The sequence below is a fragment of the Crocuta crocuta genome, unplaced genomic scaffold (assembly GCF_008692635.1).
Source record: "Crocuta crocuta isolate KB4526 unplaced genomic scaffold, BGI_CrCroc_1.0 scaffold154, whole genome shotgun sequence".
Classification (NCBI taxonomy): Eukaryota; Metazoa; Chordata; class Mammalia; order Carnivora; family Hyaenidae; genus Crocuta; species Crocuta crocuta.
The window spans coordinates 16560308-16578950 of NW_027530545.1; the positions used below are offsets into that span (position 1 = coordinate 16560308).

Genomic DNA, 18643 nt, shown 5'->3' on the forward strand with positions numbered 1-18643 from the left:
TTTCTCAAAAACGTTACTTTCTCTTCAACTATGGAATCTGTCTCCATACAATCACCAACCCCTACAGAAGAGAAGCAGAAGACAGAAAGGGTGCATATGTATCCCCCAGTCATGTCTGAAAATAAAAATAGGCTGTCAAAGAACATGAGCCTTAAGTGATATAAAAGCAGTAATTTCATTTAGAGAGGTTTTTAGTTTGTTTGCTTTTGATTTGTTTTTCCATCGTGGTGGGAAGAAGTGGTAGCACCATTATGAATGCAGAGAAAATATTTGCACCAAAGATATGTAGAAAATGATCTGCAGATACCTGGACAGCCAGGAAGAGAGCATCCAAACAGTGAAACCAGAGGAGTCAATAAGCTATGAAGGAAGTAGAACCTTGTAAGATACATTATGGAAGGGGCACCTGGGTAGGTCAGTCAGTTAAGTGTCTGGCTTCAGCTCAGGTCGTGATCTCATGGTTCACGAGTTTGAGCCCCACAAAGGGCTCTGCACTAAAGGTGCTGATGGTGTGGAGCCTGGCTGGAATTCTCTCTCTCTCTCTCTCTCTCTCTCTCTCTCTCTCTCTCTCTCNAAATAAATAACTAAAAATAGAAAAAATATTATGGGAGCTAAGCACAAGTACTAGATAGGGCCAATGGTTCTGTTTGCCATGAATTGGAGTTCAGTGACTGGCTTGAAAGGATACTAAAGCCACAGGATAATGCAAAACTCTCAGGCATGCTATAAATTGCAAAACGTGTGGGGAGACCATTTCTCTAAGGCAAATACAGGAGGTTCCTCATTGTACAGTGATACATTGTTCTTCTACACAGGGCTTGTAGTTAGGCAATGACAGGTTGTCAGATAAGCATCTCCCAGTTCCTGTGTGAGCACTCAAACTAACTTAAACGGGTCCTCTCCCTACCACACACTGCTTTTTTCATTCCAGGAACATGTAGACCTAGGAATTTTAAATAAATCAATTTTAATTTCATGTAGCTTATTTACTTGAGCAGAGAAAGCTAAGTTATCCATAACTTGAATTTCCATTGGAGTTCTTATATTTCTGATCAGCTTCTTAGGAAGAATAACCTTAAAGCGCACTCATATTCTCCCCAAAGCAGAGCCTGTTATTAATACAATGTTAAGGCCCAGTCAGGAAAACTCCAAGTGTTGCTACCTTTGTTTTGATAAGTTCTCTATATTAGCTTCTATGTGCACCTTTTATGTAAGGAATCACTGTGTGGGCCAAATGTTCCTTTCTCTAGATAGCTTATAAGCATCTGGATAAATTTACATTAGAAATTCAATTAACTTTATATTAAAAGGTCAATTAACTTGGCCATGATGAAGATTGTTTTTAATTACTTTTCCTTGTAGTTCCTCACTTCTTGTCCAAGCACAAGTGACACTATCAAACGATAGTCCCATTGACTGCTGGATGCTTGAAACTAGTATGCAAAACTCACTGGAAAGGACTGTCTAGGTTAAATGAATTCACTTCTATAATCCTTAGAACTTAGAATATCAGTAGGCAACAAGAGGGTATTTTAGCTTAAGCAATCTCTATAATATCATTCATGACAATATATTTCATTATCTGTCCTTGTTGGTTTTTATTTTCTTGGTGAAAGATGATTATAAAGAAAATTATATTAAGAGTTAGCCCTCATTACATTATATCACACACAGTATATTTTATGAAAAAATGAATAAATTATTACATAAAACTAGTAATTCTATTCCATTAGAGGGCTCCTGATTATCTTGGTGTAAACATGGTCCACAATTTAACTCAATCATGTGTCACTAGAGTACTTATACTTAAGAAACTCAAGAGATTAACACTTGACACTATATAACAAGTTATAGTGTAGTGTCAACCTGTTACCAAGAAATAACCAATACTAAGCCATTGCTCAGTCAAAAGAAAATAAAGATATAAATGTGTGAATAATATATTTAACTATATTTTATATACTGATATATTGACTCAGATCAATATAGCAAGTTAAAAATAAATACTACTCAGGCAAAATCTGCACATGAAATTTTTTGTTTTATTTTTGAAGAAGGGATCAGCCTGTACCTTATAGGCATAGTAACAATGTGCTAAACATGATACAAATGCCATCTATATAATTCTCACTACAACCTTGTGAGATATAATTCATTGTTTCCATTTTACTGAGCAAACAGAAGCTTATGTTTTAGCTAAGGGCAGGCAGTTTCACACCACACCCACATCAATCTGCTTCTCCGGATTTTCCATTTTCTCTTAGGATGAAAGCATAGGTCTAAGAGTAGCAAGACCACGAAGTGCTTATAAAAGTAGGTTTAGGAGTGTGCTGAACGTTGGAGGGTAGTTTTGGAACTGAATCAGAAGAAGGGAATAGTATTGGCCAGTGTAACTCAAAGAGTTGGGTCACAACGGTATAAGTGAATGGTGTCATTAAACATATTTTCCCCCATAGTGATAACTTTCTCAAAGAAGGGAGCTGTGCACTGGTTTGCATTCCAATACATTCTTCTTATCTCCTCCTGGACCAGTAAGTTTGCAAAGCAGCAAGCAGTCCATGGACCTCACTTAAGGGGCACAAGCTTAAAGACTATCTAATGAAATTTCCCTTTATTGTGAACAGTTAGACCATTTTGCACAAAAGTTATCCTCAAAGCCATCCTATGTGTTTTTCCACTTATAAAATAGAATGAAATCTTATCCATATTCCAGATATTAATGAAGGCTTAAGTCCTAAGTGTTATAAAACTTTGGGGGGGGGGACTTAATCGTAGTTGAAGTGATCCTGCTCTTACTAGTTTTAATAAGCTAATCTCATCCAGGAGCAAAGAAAAATAGTTTTCTTAAAGAATGAACAAGATTGCCATCAAAAAGCATGATGTTTGGAGTGAAATACAAATTTTAAAAATGTGTTATTCATACCTGCACCTCCGCCAATGCTTAGAATCTTAATTTCTGATTTTGTATCTCCAATCCTGAAAAAAAAATTATGTAGTTTAAGAAATAATCACCATGTGCTTTGTAAAACCTGATTATCAACTCTAGTTGAAGAGAACAAATTATAGTGAAAAAAACTAAGCAAACATGAAAGGTCACACTCATGGCAGTGATTACACTGGTGTCTTTAGAATCTTCAGAAACTATGTCCCACTCATTAATGATCTTGAACTAGGAGACTTTTAGAAAAAGCACTATGAGCATCTCAGAAATAGGAAATACCATTTGTTTAGAGATTGGAGAATAAGAAGAAAAAAGTGGGCCTTTGAGTCTAGTGAGCTAATAAGCCATTCATTATAGATGGGAAAAGGCTAAGGTGATTCATACTATATATCTGCCTTCCTTCTTCCTTGCTAACTTCCTTTCAATGAACAAATGTTTATTAAACATTTATTATGTGTCTGTATTTAGCTTTGAGGATATAAAAATGAGTAAGACACTACTTTGCTTTAAAGTTGAAATGTGAGATAATATAGTGCAATATTAAGAGAAGGGAAAGATGACAGAGTAGGAAGATCCCCAAGCTCATCTCTTCCCACAGACACACTGAGGTCGCAATGACATATAATGCAACTCACTCTGAAAACAACCTGACGATTAGCAAAACAGATTTTCCACAACTGAAGACCTGAAGAAGAAGCCATTTGGAGAAGGGTAGGAGGGGCAGAGATGTGGTAGGGAACCAACCCCTTAGCATGGCAGTTACAAGCTGGAAGGACATCAAAGGCATGGAGATCCTTCCTGAAGAGTGAGGGGATCAAGCTCTCCCTAAGGTGCCCCCTGTCATGGGAACCTACACCAAAAAGACAAGCCCTCATAACATCTTGCTTTGCAAATCAACAGGACTTAACTCCAGGAGAGCCAGGAGGGCTCTAGGAAACTGAGACTCTGCTCTTTTTTTATTTTTGTTTTATACTATTTATTTATTTTTGAGAGAGAGACAGAGTGTGAGTGGGGGAGGGGCAGAGAGAGACAGAGAAGGAAACACAAAATCTGAAGTAGGTGCCAGGGTTCGGAGCTCTCAGCACAGAGCCTGACATGGGGCTCAAACTCAAAAACCGTAAGATCATGACCTGAGTGAAGATCAGGTGCTTAACCGACTGAGCCACCAAGGCACCCCAAGACTCTGCTCTTAATATCACTCAATCAGAGACCCAGTACAGGGATAGAAGTTTGTAAAGTGCCGGAACCATATAGGAAGGAAGTTTATTGGCTAATTTTAGGGTTTGTGTTGGAGGAGCATGGATCTATAGAAGTTTTCTCCAGGAGTGGAAATGCTGACAGGCATCATTTTTCTTGCCCTTCTTCAGCCTAGCTTGCTGGATACTGGTGGCAGCCAATGTTGACACCCTCCTACTGCTTGCACTGCCTGGCATGTGCCATCAAACCTGCCCCCAGGCACCCCTACAAAGCAGTTTATATGCCACCACACCCAAAAGACAACCCCAGCTGCATCAGTGCCCCTCCTAAGAGACTTACGTGCCGAGGATACTGGGTACCTGCCAGTATGCCTGCAGTAATTGTGGCTGGCCCTCTCTGCCGGCTGTGTTGGGAGCTCCCACCACTGACCAGTGAGCCCACAGAATCTGTAGCTTGGTATCTCAGCCAGCCAGGCTATGGACTATCTACACCCATCAGTATGCCCATAATAGTTGCAGCCTAGTCACACCAGGAAGGTACATGTACCCCACACAGGAGACACCTCTGGAGTACCTGGTTCTGGTGAATGGGGGCATTGCACTACTGGCCCCCTACCTACATTAGGTAGGTAGCTGACCTACCTAATGTGTGGAAATAAACAGAGAGAGTCAGATAAAATTAGAAGACACAGGAATATGTTCCAAACAAAAGAACAAGACAAAACATCAGAAAAAGACCTAAACAAAACAGGGATAAGCAAGCTACCTGATAAAGAAATGAAAGTAATGTTTATAATTATGCTCACTAGATTTGGAAGAAGAGTGGATGAACTCCATGGGAACTTCAGTGAAGAGACAGAAAATGTAACAAAGAAGCAATCATAACTGAAGAATACAGTAACCAAAATGAACAATATTACTAGAGAGAATCAACAGCACATTAGAGGATGGAGAAGAGCAGATCATCAAACTGGAAATCAGAATAGTGAAAAGCCCCAATGCTAAATAGCAAAAAGGAAAAAAAAAATGTTTAATGAGAATAGGTTAAGGGTTCTCTGTATATCAAGTGTACTAACATTCATATTAGCAGGGTGCCAGAAGGAAACTAAGAGACAGAAAACTTATCTGAAGAAATAATTACTGAAAACTTCATGAACCTGTGGAAGGGAACAGCTTCAAGGGTCACAAAGAGCCCCAAACAAGATGAATCAGAAGATATCTACTTCAAGATACAGAATAATTAAAACGTAATAATAATAATAATATGAAAATATTGAAAGCAGCAAGAGAAAAGAAAACAGTTATGTACAGGGGAAATCCCATAAGACTATAAGCTGATTTTTCACCAGAAATTTTCCAGGCCAGAAGGTAGTGGCATGATACATTCAAAGTTCTGAAAGGAAAAAAAACCTACAACCAAGAATATTCTACCTGCAAGATTAACATTCAGAATTGAATAAGAGATATAGAATTTCCCAAACAAACAGAAATTAAAGCAGTCCATCACCACTAAACTAGACTCACAAGAAATGTTAAAGGGACTTCTTTACATGGAAAAGAAAAAGCCATATCTAGAAGTAGTTATGAAAGGGAAAAAAAATCACTGGTAAAAGCAGATAAAGGTAAGATGAAGGATAAAACACAAAAGTAGTCAAATAAATTATATCTACAAAAAATAGTTAAGGATTACACATAATAAAGAGATATAAAATATGACATCATATACATAAAATGTGGAGGATAGAGTAAAAATGTTTTGATTTTAGAATGTGTTTGAACTTAAGCAATCATAAATTTAATATGGACTGCTATATATATGTATAACATGTTATATATGAACTTCATAGTAACCACAAACCAAAAACCTATAATAAATACACAAAAAAAGTAAAGAGAAAGGAATCCAAGCTTTACACTAAAGAAAGTCATCAAATTGCATGGCAATAGAGTAAGAGAAAAAGAAAACTACAGAAATAATTAACAACAAATATATAAAGCAAATATTATCAGACATAAAGAATTAACAGTAATACAAAAATAGTAGTGGACCTTTCATCCCATTTACATCAATGAATAGATCATCCTGGCAGAAAATTAATCAGCAACCAATGGCTTGGAATAACACATTAGATCAGATGGACTTAACAGATATTTACATTCAGAAACAGTAGAATACCCCCCCCTTTTTTTTTTTCAAATGCACATGTTAGGTCACAGAACTTGCATCAATAAACTTAAGAGAACTGAAATAATATCAAACATATTTTCTGATCATAGCAATATGAAACTAGAAATCAATTACAAGAAAAAAAAATGGGAAAGAAAGTATATGGAGGCTAAACAGTGTGCTACTAAAAAAAAACAGTGGGTCAACTAAGAAATCAAAGAGGAAACAAACAAACAAACAAAAAACCTGGAGACAAATAGAAATGGAAACCTGACAGTGCAAAATGTTTGAGATGCAGCAAATGCAATTCAAAGAAGTTTATAGTGCAACTCATCTAAGAAACAAAAAAATCTCAAATCTCAAAATCTCAAACAATCTAATCTTATACCTAAAATAATTTGGAAAAGAATTTCAAAAGTTCTAAATTAGTAGAAGGAAGGAAATAATAAAGATTAGAGAGGAAATAAATAAATGAAATAAAGACTCAAAAAACAATAGGAAAGATCAGTGAAACTGAGAGCTGGTTCTTTGAAAAGATAAATGGAATTAACAAAACTTTAGCCAGATTCATTAAGAAAAAAGGAGCAAGGACTCCAATAAATGAGAAATGAATGAGAAGTTACAACTGACACCATAGAAATACCAAAAATTATAAGAGGCTACTATGAAAAATTATATACTAACAAATTATACACCAAAAAGAAGATTCTAAGACTGAATCAGTAAGAAATGGAAAATCTGAACAGGCAGATTACTATTGACAAAATTGAATCAGTAATCAAAAAACTTCCAACAAACAAAAGCCCAGGACAGAAGGATTCACAGGGGAATTCTACCAAACATTTAAAGAGCTAATACCTATTCTTCTCAAACTGTTCCAAAAAATGGAAGAGAAAGGAATGCTTTCAAGTTTATTCTATGGAGCCAGCATTACCCTAATACCAAAACCAGACAAAGACACTACCAAAAACAAACAAACAAAAGACCAATATCCAAAATAGATTCATAAATTTTCAACAAAATATTATTAAACTAGATTCAACAACACATTAAAAGGATCATTCACCACAATCAAGTAGGATTTATTCTGGGATATAAGGATGATTCAATATTTGCTAATCAAGCAACGTGATATACCACATTAACAAAATAAATCATATTATCATCTCATTAGATGCAAAAAATTGACAAAATTGAACATCTATTCATGATAAAAACTCTCAACAAAGTGGGCTTAAAGGGAACATAACTTAACATGATAAAGGCCAAATAGGAAAAACTCACAGTTAACATCATACTCTGATGAAAAACTGAAAGCTTCTCCTCTAATGTCAGGAAGAAGACAAGGGTGTCCACTCTTACAACTTTTATTCAACACAATACTAAAGTCCTAGCCAAGGCAAACAGATAAGAAGAAAAGGCATTTAAGTTGGTAAGGAGAAAGTTAAAATGTCACTATTTACAGAGGACAGGATACTAATATAGAAAATCCTAAAGACTCCACTAAAAAAACTATTGAGAGTATAAAATGAATTCAGTAAAATTTTAGGATACAAAATTAACGTACAGAAATCTACACCATTTCTGTACACTAATAACAAACTAACAAAAAGAGAAATCAAGAAAGCAATCTCATTTATAACTGCATTAAAAAGAATACTTGCAGTACTTGGGTAGTTTAGTTGGTTAAGTATCTAACTCTTAATTTCCACTGAGGTCATGATCTTACCATTTCTGAGATCGAGAATTACATAAGGCTCTGCATTGACAGCACAGAACCTGCTTGGGGTTCTCTCTTTCTGCCCCTCCTCCATTTGCACTCTTTATCTCTCAAAATCAATAAACATTAAAAAAAAAATACAGAAAAAGTAGAGTCCAGTATTATGGTTCTAGTGCTAGAAATGGAATGGAATTGATGGATTGGGAAGTACCATTGACTTGATTTTGACTGATGTTAATAAAAAGGGAGGGGATGTTAGGAAAAAAGTTAGAGTGCACAGTGACTGACTAATTTCCAGCTTGGATAACTGCAAAAAGCATGGTGAGAAAAGGAAGCCAGAGAATATACTTTGATGACAAGTTTATATTTTGTAAGGATGTTTAATTTTTGTTTTTCTTTTCTTCCTTGTTTTTTTTTTAATTTTAAAATTTTATTTAAATCCAGGATATTTAACATATAGTGTAATAATAATTTCAGGAGAAGAATTTAGTGATTCATCACTTACATATAAAACCCAGTGCTCATCCCAAAAAGTGCCGTCCTTAATGCCCATCACCCATTTAGCCCATCCTCCCACCCATCAACCCTCCAGGAAACCTCAGTTTGTTCTCTTTATTTAAGAGTCTCTTGTGGTTTGCCTTCCTCTGTTTTTATCTTATTTTTCCTTCCCTCCATATGTTCATCTCTTTTGTTTCTTAAATTCCACCTATGAGTGAAATCATACGATATTTATCTTTCTCTGACTTATTTTGCTTGGCATAATACACTCTAGTTCCATCCATGTTGTTCCAAATGGCAAGATTTCATTCTTTTAGATTGCTGTGTAATATTCCATTGTGTATATGTACACATACACACACACATATACGTGTACACACATACATACACACCACATCTGCTTTATCCATTCATCGGTTGATGATTGTTTGGGCTCTTTCCATAATTTGGCTACCGTTAATTGTGCTGCTATAAACATTGGAGTACATGTGCCCCTTCGAATCAGCATTCTTGTACCCTTTGAAAAAAACTTAATAGTGCAATTGCTGGATCATAGGTTAGTTCTATTTTTAATTTTTTAAGAAACCTCCATACTGTTTTCCAGAGTGGCTGCACCAGTTGCATTCTCACCAGCATTGCAAAAGTGTTCCCCTTTCTTTGTATCTTCACCAATATCTGTTGTTCCCTGATATGTTAATTTTAGCTATTCTGACAGGTATGAGGTGACATTTTACTGTGGTTTTGATTTGTATTTCCCTGACGATGAGTGATATTGAGGATCTTTTCATGTGTCTGTTAGCCATCTGGATGTCTTCTTTGGAAAAGTGTCTGTTTATGTCTTTTGCCCATTTCTTCACTAGATTATTTGTTTTTTGGATGTTGGTTTTGATAAATTCTTTATGGATTTTTGACACTCTTTATCCAATATGTCATTTGCAAATATCTTCTCCCATTCTGTTGGTTGCTTTTTACTTTTGTTGATTGTTTCCTTTGCTGTGCAGAAGCTTTTTATCTTGATGACATCCTAATAGCTCATTTGTGCTTGATTCCCTTGCCTCTGGAGACAAGTCTAGTAAGAAGTTGCTGTGGACAAGGTCAAAGAGGTTGCTGTTTGTTTTCCCCTCTAGGATTTTGATGGTTTCCTGTCTTACATTTAGGTATTTCAACCATTTTGAGTTTTTTTTTTGAAATTTGCCTTTAATTCTTTTTTTAATAGTTTATTGTCAAGTTGGTTTCCATATAACACCCAGTGCTCATCCCCACAAGTGCCCTCCTCCATGCCCATCACCCCTCTTTCCCTCTCCCCCATTCCCATCAGCCTTCAGTTTATTCTCAGCATTCAAGAGNATCCTAATAGCTCATTTGTGCTTGATTCCCTTGCCTCTGGAGACAAGTCTAGTAAGAAGTTGCTGTGGACAAGGTCAAAGAGGTTGCTGTTTGTTTTCCCCTCTAGGATTTTGATGGTTTCCTGTCTTACATTTAGGTATTTCAACCATTTTGAGTTTTTTTTTTGAAATTTGCCTTTAATTCTTTTTTTAATAGTTTATTGTCAAGTTGGTTTCCATATAACACCCAGTGCTCATCCCCACAAGTGCCCTCCTCCATGCCCATCACCCCTCTTTCCCTCTCCCCCATTCCCATCAGCCTTCAGTTTATTCTCAGCATTCAAGAGTAGCTCATGGTTTGCCTCCCTCCCTCTCCCCAACAATTTTTCCCCTTCTTCTCCCCCATGGTCTTTCATTAAGTTCCTCCTAATCCACCTATACGTGCAAACATGTGGTATCTGTCCTTCTCTGCCTGACTTATTTCGCTCAACATAACACCCTCAGGTTCCATCCATGTTGCTACAAATGGCCAGATTTCATTCTTTCTCATTGCCATGTAGTATTCCATGGTAGATAAACCACATCTTCTTGATCCATTCATCAGTTGATGGACACTTAGGCTCTTGCCATGTTTTGGCTATTGTTGAGAGTGCTGCTATGAAAATGGGGGTACATGTACCCCTATGCATCAGCACTCCTGTATCCCTTATTTTTGTGTATGGTGTAAGGAAGTGGCCCAGGTTCATTCTTCTGCATCTCGCTGTCCAGTTTTCCCAGCACCAATTTGCAGAAGAGACTGTCTTTTTTTCCATTGGATACTCTTACCTGCTTTGTCAAAGATTAGTTGGCCATGTGTTTGTGGGTACATTTCTGGGTTTTCTATTCTGTTCCATTGATCTATGTATCTGTTTTTATGCCAGTACCATACTATCTTGATGATTACAGCTTTGTAATACAGTTTCAAGTCTGGAATTGCAATGCCACCAGCTTTGTTTTTTTCTTTTTTAACATTACCTTGTCTATTTTGGGTCTCTTCTGGTTCCATACAAATTTTAGAATTGTTTGTTTTAGCCCTGTGAAGAATGCTGGTATTGTTTTGATAGGGATTGCTTTGAATATGTAGATTGCTTTGGGTGGTTTCCACATTTTAAAAATGTTTGTTCTTCGAATCCATGAGCATGGATTGTCTTCCCATTTCTTCATGTCTTCTTCAGTTTCTTTCATAAGCTTTCTAAGTTTTCAATGTATATAGATCTTTTACTTCTTTGATTAAATTTATTCCTGGGTTTTTTATGGTATTTGGTGCAATTATAAATGAGATTGATTCCTTCATTCCTCTTTCTGCTGCTTCATTATTGGTGTATAGAAATGCCAGAGCTTTCAGTACATTGATTTTATATCCTGTGACTTTGTTGAATTCATTTATCAGTTCTAGCAGGTTTTTGGTGGAGTCTTTCAGGTTTTCCATGTAAAGTATCATACTATTTGCGAAGAGTGAAAATTTGACTTCTTCCTTGCTGATTTGAATGCCTTTTATTTCTTTGTGTTGTCTGATTGCTGAGGCTAGGACTTCCAACACTATTTTGAACAACAGTTGTGAGAGTGGACATCCCTTTTGTGTTCCTGACCTTAGGGGAAAAGCTCTCAGTTTTTCCCCATTGAGGATAATATTACCTGTGGGTCTTTTGCATATGGCCTTTTTGATCTTTAGGTATGTTTCTTTCTCTACTTTCTTGAGTCCGGGATTGGAGAATTCTATGAACCATTTAAAGAAGAGTTAACACTCATTCTTTTGAAGCTATTCCCAAAAAAATTGAAATGGAAGGAGAAGTTCCAAACTCATTCAATGAGGCCAGCATTACCTTGATTCCAAAACCAGAAAAAGACCACACTAAAAAGGGGAACCACAGACTAATTTCCCTGATGAACATGAATGCAAAAATTCTCAACAAGCTACTAACAAACTGAATCCAACAATATATTAAAAGAATTATTCACCACAATCGAGTGGGATTTATACCTGGACTGTAAGGCTGGTTCAGTATCCCCAAATCATTGTGATACATGACATTAACAAAAGAAAGGATAAGAACCACATGATCCTCTTCAATGCAGAAAAAGCATTTGAGAAGATACAGCATCCTTTCTTGATTAAAAATCCTAAAGAATGTTTTTAATAAATATGTATTCTACAGACATTTGGACATGCAAGATTTAAGCTGAGTGGGAAAGAGATGAGGGTCAATTATGTATCCTGGAGAATTAGCATCATAAAACTATGGTCAAAACTAAGAGACTAAATTTTATCACCTAAGCGTATTACAAAGAATTAGATGATCAGTGGGATGATATGCAATGCCAACTTTTAAAAGTCACTGGATTATGGGGAACCCACAGAGGGGGCAAAGAGGAAAACATTAAAGCTCATAGAGGATACAATTAGAGAAAGAGAAAGCCATAGGTAGTGTCAACAGTAGAAGAATGTACTACCAAGAAATAAAGGAGGAATAATTTTCATTGAATTTGGCAATATGACTATATTTAATAATAGTTTTAAAAAAGATTGATGGCTAAGTCTGATAGCAGTGAGATTAAAAGCAAACTAAATAAAAAGGAAGAAGCCAGAGATTGTTGACATAGGATGAAAGAGTGAGAATGGGACAGAGAAGCAGGAACTGAAAGAGTAGTGTTTGTATATTTGGACTCTAGCTTCCCCCCTCTCCCCAAAGTGAAAGAGCCTACACAAAGTACTATGACAAAAACAGAGATTAAAGCAAGGTTTTTGAGAAAACTGGAAAGGATAGAGTCAATAACACACATAAATGAATTGCCTTCCTTAGTTCTAACAACCTTCCCACTCATAATCATAGTCCTGATATACCCATCCCAATCTATGCTCTTGGTTAGTTCTTAAAACTGTTTTATATCTGTAGATAGCATAGGGAAGCAATGGAGCAGAGTACCAAGGCTGAAATCCCAGTTTATTGATATGTTACCTTGAGCAAGTTATTTAATTTCTGTGCATCTTTATTACCCATGAAATAGGATAATAATACCAACTACTGTGTAGGACTGTAATAATAGTAGCTAGTTTAAGGAGAAGTTCTGAGCATTAAATTATTTAACTCATGTAAATCTCTTAGAAATATGTCTACACATGATAAACACTCAACCTAAATTAGCAATTATTATTACTTCAGGCACAGCTAAGTGATTTCACTCTGAATCTTCACAACTCTTCTATGAGTTAGACACTATTATTATCCCATGTCATATATTCTAATGATTAATAATTATTGAAAACTTACAACTTTCTAGTGAAGGCTCTAAATGCATTACATAGAACAGCAATAAGAAACTTTATTATTTACAGCTATACTAGAATTCTCCGCCCCTCGCCTTCACCGCCAGATAGGGGATTGTTTCCAATCCAAAGGAAATCAAGAAAAGAATGGCATGAGATCCAGACTCAGGGAGTCTAATACTGCAGAGAAGGGAAAAAAATATCTAGAAGGTGAAATAAATTATCTTATCAATAATCATATACAGACTGACAGCAAATCACCACAGACTGAAAAAATGAACAGAGCTCCAGAATAGATGTTCCCAAAGGAAAAAGTTAACAGGTGGCTTGATCTGTTGGACTATACAGAGAGGATTAATACTTCTGCTTGGGGTATAAGTAGTGATAGTGATGTGGATAACAAAAACAAAAGAAAACAATTAAATTTCCTTACAACTTAACAGCCCATTGACACGTCCTTGAGAAATGCAGAGTGACCTTCCTCAAGGAGCTTAGCTGCCTCAATGTTAATATTCTACTAAGGGCAAAAGACAATCTTAGCTTAACATTAGCCTAACCTCCAGGATTCTTTAAGTCTCCTTGAACATATAAAAATTCCTTTGGAAGTGTCATTTATCTCTACTCCCCCAAGATATATGTTAGCAATCATCCTTCAAGCATATGACCCTCTGATATACATCTGAAGAGTCTCATGACTAAGGGTTTACTAGACAGTAGTAAATGACCTTTTCTTAACAAAAGCTAGTTCCTCAAGGTCCTGGAAACCTTGCTTCCAAATTCTGTAGACGCTTATGCTATCTGTAACTCCTTCCCCATTTGAAAGTATATAATCAGCCACTCATCATAACCCCTGTGCAGCTCTTTCTGCCCATGGGTCCTATCCCTGTGCCACCTTTTTGGGGCACCTCAGTGGCTTAGTCAGTTACGTGTCTGACTCTTGATTTTGGCTCAGGTCATGATCTCATGGTTTGTGAGATCAGCTGACATGATCTCCATGCTGACACCACGGAATCTGCTTGGGAGTCTCTCCTCTCTCTGCCCCTCCCCATCCCTCTTTCTCTCCTTCAAAATAAGTAGTGATGAAAAATTAAATAAATAAACATTTTAAAACACTTTTTTGCACCAAAGAAGTCTCAAGAATTCTTTCTCGTCTGTTCCCTGCCAAACCCCAACATTTTCATGTCAGTAGGTATGTAGAAAACTAAGGAGAGAAAGTAAAATCAAAACAATATTTAACTTTAAGAAAAACAAAACAAAACAAAAATACCTGAAAGGAAATGTGATTATAGTATGACTCATCATTCAATTATGAATAATATGTACATAGGCAAAATGATATAAACATTCCAATTATTTAAGCAAAAACTTTGACATAAATATGCTGACATGATAAGGGAGGAAATGTGCATATTTATTTAGCTATTTTAATGCAGCAAAATTAAGAAAGAGAATGATAACATGTTATTTAAAATTAGGAAAGAAAATTTCATAAGAAACAATAAAATATTTCAGAGGGTTGAAAGTGGTTGTTCCTGGAGAGTGGGAGTCAGGTGGGAGTGAGTAGGGCTAGGAATTTTCACCACTGCAATATTTTCAGTATTTTTACCACTGCAATGCAAATTTAATTGTGCCTTCGAACGTTCTTCAGCCTTTCAGAAATTCTACATTCAAGATTTGCAACTAGATTGTATATTCTGTGAAGATAGGAGTCATCATTCTTTATGTTATAACCATCCATGGTGCCTCTTCAAACCACTGATGACTGAGGAAAAGCAAGGATCTGGATAAACTACAGACATGAACACAGACCTTTAGCGCTACACAATGTTTCAGCAATTAAGTCATTACCCTTAATTTTATAAATGAGCAAAAAGACCCAAAAAAGTAAATTATTAACTTTTTTTACTTAAAAAAGTAAATTACCAAAAAGTAAATTATTTACTTTTTTTAAAAGTAAATTAACTTCCTAATTAAGAAGTTATCTGTAGGGGCGCCTGGGTGGCTTAGTCGGTTAAGCGTCCGACTTTCGCTTAGGTCNCAGTAAGTTAAATGTCTGAGTCTTGGTTTTGGCTCAGGTCATAATCTTACAGATTGTGAGTTCAAGCGTGGTGTTGGCCTCTGCAGTGACAGTGCAGAGACTGCATGGGTTTCTCTCTCTCTCTGTCCCTACCCCCGCTTACTTGGGCATGCTCTCTCTCTCTCTCTCCCTCCCTCAATCTCTCTCAAATTAAATAAATAAAATTTAAAAAAATAAAAAATAAACCAGAAAAAAACAGAAAGGGAGGGGCGCCTGGGTGGTTCAGCTGGTTAAGCATCTGATTTTGGCTCAGGTCATGATCTCAAGGCTTGTGAGTTCCAGCCCTNTTAAAAACTGAACCATGGGGCACCTTTGATTTTGGCATCATTATTCTATTACTTATTAATTATTAATAAATTATATAATACTCTATTTAGAAAAACCATTTAAAAACTCAGTAAGTTAAATGTCTGAGTCTTGGTTTTGGCTCAGGTCATAATCTTACAGATTGTGAGTTCAAGCGTGGTGTTGGCCTCTGCAGTGACAGTGCAGAGACTGCATGGGTTTCTCTCTCTCTCTGTCCCTACCCCCGCTTACTTGGGCATGCTCTCTCTCTCTCTCTCCCTCCCTCAATCTCTCTCAAATTAAATAAATAAAATTTAAAAAAATAAAAAATAAACCAGAAAAAAACAGAAAGGGAGGGGCGCCTGGGTGGTTCAGCTGGTTAAGCATCTGATTTTGGCTCAGGTCATGATCTCAAGGCTTGTGAGTTCCAGCCCTGAGTCACGCTCTGTGCTGACAGTTCAGAGCCTGGAGCCTGCTTTGGATTCAGTGTTCCCCTCTCTCTTTGCCCCTCCCCTGCTCACACACACTCTTTCCCTCTCTCTTTCTCTTAAAAAAATAAACATTAAAAATATTTTTAAACAGTCAAAAGAAAAACAGAGATGTAAGTGGGATCCCAAAGACATCCAGCAATGCCTGCTCTGATCAGGCAGAAGTACTGTCCTGGAGAAAGAACTTCAGGCCAAAAATAGAGAAATCCAGCAAAAGATAAAATATCAGTTTCCTTTGCTGTTGTAAATTGGATCCACAGTCAGTCATTTCTTCCCAGTTTTCTGTCATTATTTCCTGAAGCGGAGTAAGTTACAGCAATCCACCTCCAGATAGGTGATTTGATTATCTTTAGCATGTGGAATCTTTTACTCTCATAATGCTTATCAGCTCTGGCACAAATTGAACACATTAATCACCAAAAAAAAAGAAGTCTGCAAGAAGGATAGCAACTAGTAAGTTTCACTGATAATGGAAAAAATGTTTTGTTTTTTTTTTAAGAACCACATTGCTAATATTAAGTTGAAAGGAAAAGACAATTTGGGGGAGGGGGAATGATAACTATAATAATGGAAGAAGTGAATTTAAATGGATATTAGGAGAACTGAGAAGCACTCACTCAATCTTCAGGGACAAACAGTATTTAGTAATTATTTACATTTGATTTTAATGAAAAGAATATTAGACTCTCCATTTGGGGCTTTTTTTGAAACACGTAAAATTTGAAAGAGGGCTGAAAAATCTGAGCTCAGAGATCTGTATCTTTTCCCAAATGAACATATGGATGTGTGTCTTCAAATGGTTAACGCTTATCTCGGCACAGCTGGAAATACTGCACAAATCAGAGCCTTTGAACGTTGAAAGCGAGCGTCTAACTAAAGCACCACCGGAGAAGGGGTGCAGGGGGGCGAGGAGCGCCTGGCGGCAGCTGCTATCAGTAGCTCCTTCTTATCCCCGCGCCCAGCCTGCAGGGCTGGGCTCGACCCATCTATCACTGCACAGAACGAGACCGAGGCTTGTCTCTGACACAAATGTCCTTTTTCTGTTACCTTGCTATTATGCCTGGCAGCTTCTGGTCCATGAATTCCTGCATGCACTGGTGTTCCGTGGAACTGCTGAGAAACCTCCGAAAAGATTCAACGTATCTGCTGTGGTCAGAAAACAGGCTCCTCATGGAAGATGCCATGTTTGGTTTCTGGTGGAAGACAGAGAAGGAGGGGAAGCTTTAACTTCCCCTCCTTCTTTTCCCAGTTCCCTTTCTCTCTATTCACCGCCACCAATTCCTATCTCCCCTCCCCGCCCCCATCAGAAAAGCCTGCTTTGAGTTTAACATGCAATGAAGGCTGGTGTGCAAATCTCATTCTTACGTCAGTTATTTGTACAGGACTTTGAGCTGATACTTTAACCCCTACAGTGTTCTTTTGTAAGAAACACTGTTTCTTTTGTAGTAAAGCAAAGCAATAAATCCACTGCTAAAACTTGTTTTTAAATGCCTGAAGTTCAGAAAGTCATAAACACTGACTCCAATCTAATCACTTCCTGTTTTGTTAGCAGTGGCCAGGAGTGAATTCCAAGTGGGACAGTGGCTGCTTTAAGGGCCAAAGGCGACATACACAGGGATAAACAGCCAGTTACAAGGCTGCAAACCACTTTCAGAAATATACCCCTGCTGAAATCTTTGAGAGAAGACTGCCCTCCACCTCCACGCTTTCTACAGGAGAATTTCTTTTCTTCACCCTTCGTATCACATGAACTATTTGCACTCATCCACTGCATTTCTTCAATTGCTGGTTTGTTACGATTCAAGAAGTCTTCCTTAGCAGAAACCATCCTGGAGGGACCTGGAAACTATTATTTAGAAGGTGTGAGAAGCCTGCTCTGCTGTGGGGAAGAATCAGGGGAATGAGAGAAAAGTCTTAGGGCACAAAATGCAGAAGGAAGGGTAAACGCCAAGTTCATAAAAATCATTCCCTAAATTCTTCCGAACATGGGATTTTAGAAACTTAGGGTTGGATGAGCCTCTGGCAGCCCAGTGGTGTCACCCGTCCAAGATCCAAAGTGTTATGTGCTGGAGCTTTTACTTGGGAAATGGTGTTGAAGAAGACCACCCCTTCTCCAGCACAGGATGTTAATAATAGTATCCAACTCATGGAAGAGTTGCAAGAATTAATGAGTGAATTCATATACATCTCTTAGAGATGTATCTGCCTAAGCCATTCCTGTGCTCTGATTCAGTTCCAAAACTGCCCTTAAGCATTCAACACACTCCCAAACCCTCTTTTAGAAGCACTTATGGTCTCACTGCGCTTAGAACTGTGCTTCTATCCTAGGAGAAAGTGGGAAATCCGGAAAAGCAGATTCATGTGGGTGTAGTGTGAAACTATGTGTCCTTGGCTGAAGGACAAGTTTCTGTTTGCTCATCAGTAAAATGGGAACAATGAATTAAATCTAATAGGGTTTTAGTGAGAATTATGTGGATAACACTTATATCATGCTTAGCACATTATCACTGCTCCGATAAGATGCAGGATGGTCCCTTCTGCAATAAGAAAAGAAAACAAACAAATATACAACAACAACAACAAAATACTGAAATTGAGTTTCATATCATTTTCACATGTCATGAAATATTATTCTTCTTTGG

The 18643-nt window shown here is 37.1% G+C and overlaps 1 protein-coding gene across 1 annotated transcript in view; it reads right to left on the bottom strand.

Moving 5' to 3' along the window:
- HNMT (histamine N-methyltransferase) overlaps nt 1-17265 on the bottom strand; it is a 46066-nt gene extending 28801 nt beyond the window's left edge. The window contains exons 1-2 of the mRNA XM_077767816.1: nt 17049-17265; nt 2924-2976 (exon numbers count right to left, since the gene is read on the bottom strand). Coding sequence (XP_077623942.1) covers nt 2924-2976; nt 17049-17185 — 190 coding nt within the window. The 5' untranslated portion in view covers nt 17186-17265. The remainder of the gene's footprint in view (nt 1-2923; nt 2977-17048) is intronic.
- Nucleotides 17266-18643: the final 1378 nt, after the last annotated feature.